This window comes from Salvelinus alpinus, chromosome 17 (assembly GCF_045679555.1).
Source record: "Salvelinus alpinus chromosome 17, SLU_Salpinus.1, whole genome shotgun sequence".
Lineage (NCBI taxonomy): Eukaryota > Metazoa > Chordata > Actinopteri > Salmoniformes > Salmonidae > Salvelinus > Salvelinus alpinus.
In genome coordinates this window covers 45,194,259-45,196,816 of record NC_092102.1, presented here as the reverse complement: position 1 = coordinate 45,196,816, position 2,558 = coordinate 45,194,259, and the positions used below count along the sequence as shown (strand labels likewise).

Here is a 2,558-nt window from a genome sequence, read left to right as displayed (position 1 = left end):
TTTTAGAGTGGATATTGAGTCTCTATTTTTAGAGTGGATATTGAGTCTATTTTTAGAATGGATATTGAGTCTATTTCTAGAGTGGATATTGAGTCTATACTTTTAGAGTGGATATTGAGTCTCTATTTTTAGAGTAGATATTGAGTCTATTTTTAGAATGGATATTGAGTCCATTTCTAGAGTGGATATTGAGTCTCTATTTTTAGAGTGGATATTGAGTCTCTATTTTTAGAGTGGATATTGAGTCTATATTATAATTTTTTTCTCCCAACATTTATTCTGTACATACAGCAACAGTGGCATACCAGTGACCCCCCCCCCCCCCCCCATCACTATAATTGTGGCGTCCTGGGGCCTGTGGTGGCATCCTGACCTGTGGTGGCATCCTGACCTGTGGTGGCATCCTGGTCTGTGGTGGCATCCTGGTCTGTGGTGGCATCCTGGTCTGTGGTGGCATCCTGGCCTGTGGTGGCATCCTGGTCTGTGGTGGCATCCTGGCCTGTGGTGGCATCCTGGCCTGTGGTGGCATCCTGACCTGTGGTGGCATCCTGGTCTGTGGTGGCATCCTGGCCTGTGGTGGCATCCTGACCTGTGGTGGCATCCTGACCTGTGGTGGCATCCTGGTCTGTGGTGGCATCCTGGTCTGTGGTGGCATCCTGGTCTGTGGTGGCATCCTGGTCTATGGTGGCATCTTGACCTGTGGTGGCATCCTGGTCTGTGGTGGCATCCTGACCTGTGGTGGCATCCTGGTCTGTGGTGGCATCCTGACCTGTGGTGGCATCCTGGCCTGTGGTGGCATCCTGACCTGTGGTGGCATCCTGGTCTGTGGTGGCATCCTGGCCTGTGGTGGCATCCTGACCTGTGGTGGCATCCTGGTCTGTGGTGGCATCCTGGTCTATGGTGGCATATTGACCTGTGGTGGCATCCTGGTCTGTGGTGGCATCCTGGCCTGTGGTGGCATCCTGGCCTGTGGTGGCATCCTGACCTGTGGTGGCATCCTGGCCTGTGGTGGCATCCTGACCTGTGGTGGCATCCTGGCCTGTGGTGGCATCCTGGCCTGTGGTGGCATCCTGACCTGTGGTGGCATCCTGGCCTGTGGTAGCATCCTGACCTGTGGTGGCATCCTGGTCTGTGGTGGCATCCTGGTCTGTGGTGGCATCCTGGTCTGTGGTGGCATCCTGGTCTATGGTGGCATCTTGACCTGTGGTGGCATCCTGGTCTGTGGTGGCATCCTGACCTGTGGTGGCATCCTGGTCTGTGGTGGCATCCTGACCTGTGGTGGCATCCTGGCCTGTGGTGGCATCCTGACCTGTGGTGGCATCCTGGTCTGTGATGGCATCCTGGCCTGTGGTGGCATCCTGACCTGTGGTGGCATCCTGGTCTGTGGTGGCATCCTGGTCTATGGTGGCATCTTGACCTGTGGTGGCATCCTGGTCTGTGGTGGCATCCTGGCCTGTGGTGGCATCCTGGCCTGTGGTGGCATCCTGACCTGTGGTGGCATCCTGGCCTGTGGTGGCATCCTGACCTGTGGTGGCATCCTGGCCTGTGGTGGCATCCTGGTCTGTGGTGGCATCCTGGTCTGTGGTGGCATCCTGACCTGTGGTGGCATCCTGGCCTATGGTGGCATCCTGGCCTGTGGTGGCATCCTGACCTGTGGTGGCATCCTGGCCTGTGGTGGCATCCTGACCTGTGGTGGCATCCTGGTCTGTGGTGGCATCCTGGTCTATGGTGGCATCTTGACCTGTGGTGGCATCCTGGTCTGTGGTGGCATCCTGACCTGTGGTGGCATCCTGGTCTGTGGTGGCATCCTGACCTGTGGTGGCATCCTGGTCTGTGGTGGCATCCTGACCTGTGGTGGCATCCTGGTCTGTGGTGGCATCCTGGTCTGTGGTGGCATCCTGGTCTGTGGTGGCATCCTGGTCTATGGTGGCATCTTGACCTGTGGTGGCATCCTGGTCTGTGGTGGCATCCTGACCTGTGGTGGCATCCTGGTCTGTGGTGGCATCCTGACCTGTGGTGGCATCCTGGTCTGTGGTGGCATCCTGGCCTGTGGTGGCATCCTGACCTGTGGTGGCACCCTGGCCTAGATCGTCAGTACTTAGAGGGTGCAGAAAGAAACACCAGTGACTTTTCAACATTCCTGCCTCACTTTAGAGCAATTCAATACTTCTAAGTAGATTAAACCTGATTCATTTCCACCACATTTCCTTCGCTGAACCCTTTTAAAAACAAAGAGTGACAGAATGGGGGGTTTGTCCTGTAGATTCATTGGGATAAAGTTAATTAGAACATTGCCCCAGAACCTCTGGTCCCTTCTCCCTGCATTGTGTCCCAGGTGATTAGTCAGAGGCGCAGGACACTCTCCGACACCCAAAGGAAGTCCCCCAAACTCTGAGGCCATGCACAGAATGGACCCTATACGCTGCCTTGGCAACGGCCACAATCCTGCAGAGACCAACTCCCCCGGAATACTAAAGACTGAAGAAAAAAAGTCCCTGGCAAGTTCAACTGCTGCTTTTTACTTAAAGACGAATATGGTTGATTTGGTGCTGAAGTTT

The 2,558-nt window shown here is 54.9% G+C and overlaps 1 protein-coding gene across 1 annotated transcript; it reads right to left on the bottom strand.

Moving 5' to 3' along the window:
* Positions 1–332: 332 nt before the first annotated feature.
* On the bottom strand, positions 333–2,138 carry LOC139541885 (serine-aspartate repeat-containing protein F-like). The gene has a single exon (XM_071346769.1). The coding sequence runs from the start codon at positions 2,136–2,138 to the stop codon at positions 333–335; it is 1,806 nt and encodes a 601-aa protein (XP_071202870.1).
* Between the last annotated feature and the right edge of the window lie 420 nt (positions 2,139–2,558).

What these genes read in the sequence shown, in the direction of transcription:
- LOC139541885 (XM_071346769.1), bottom strand. Translation starts at nt 2,138, where the DNA reads ATGTTGAAAAGTCACTGGTGTTTCTTTCTGCACCCTCTAAGTACTGAC.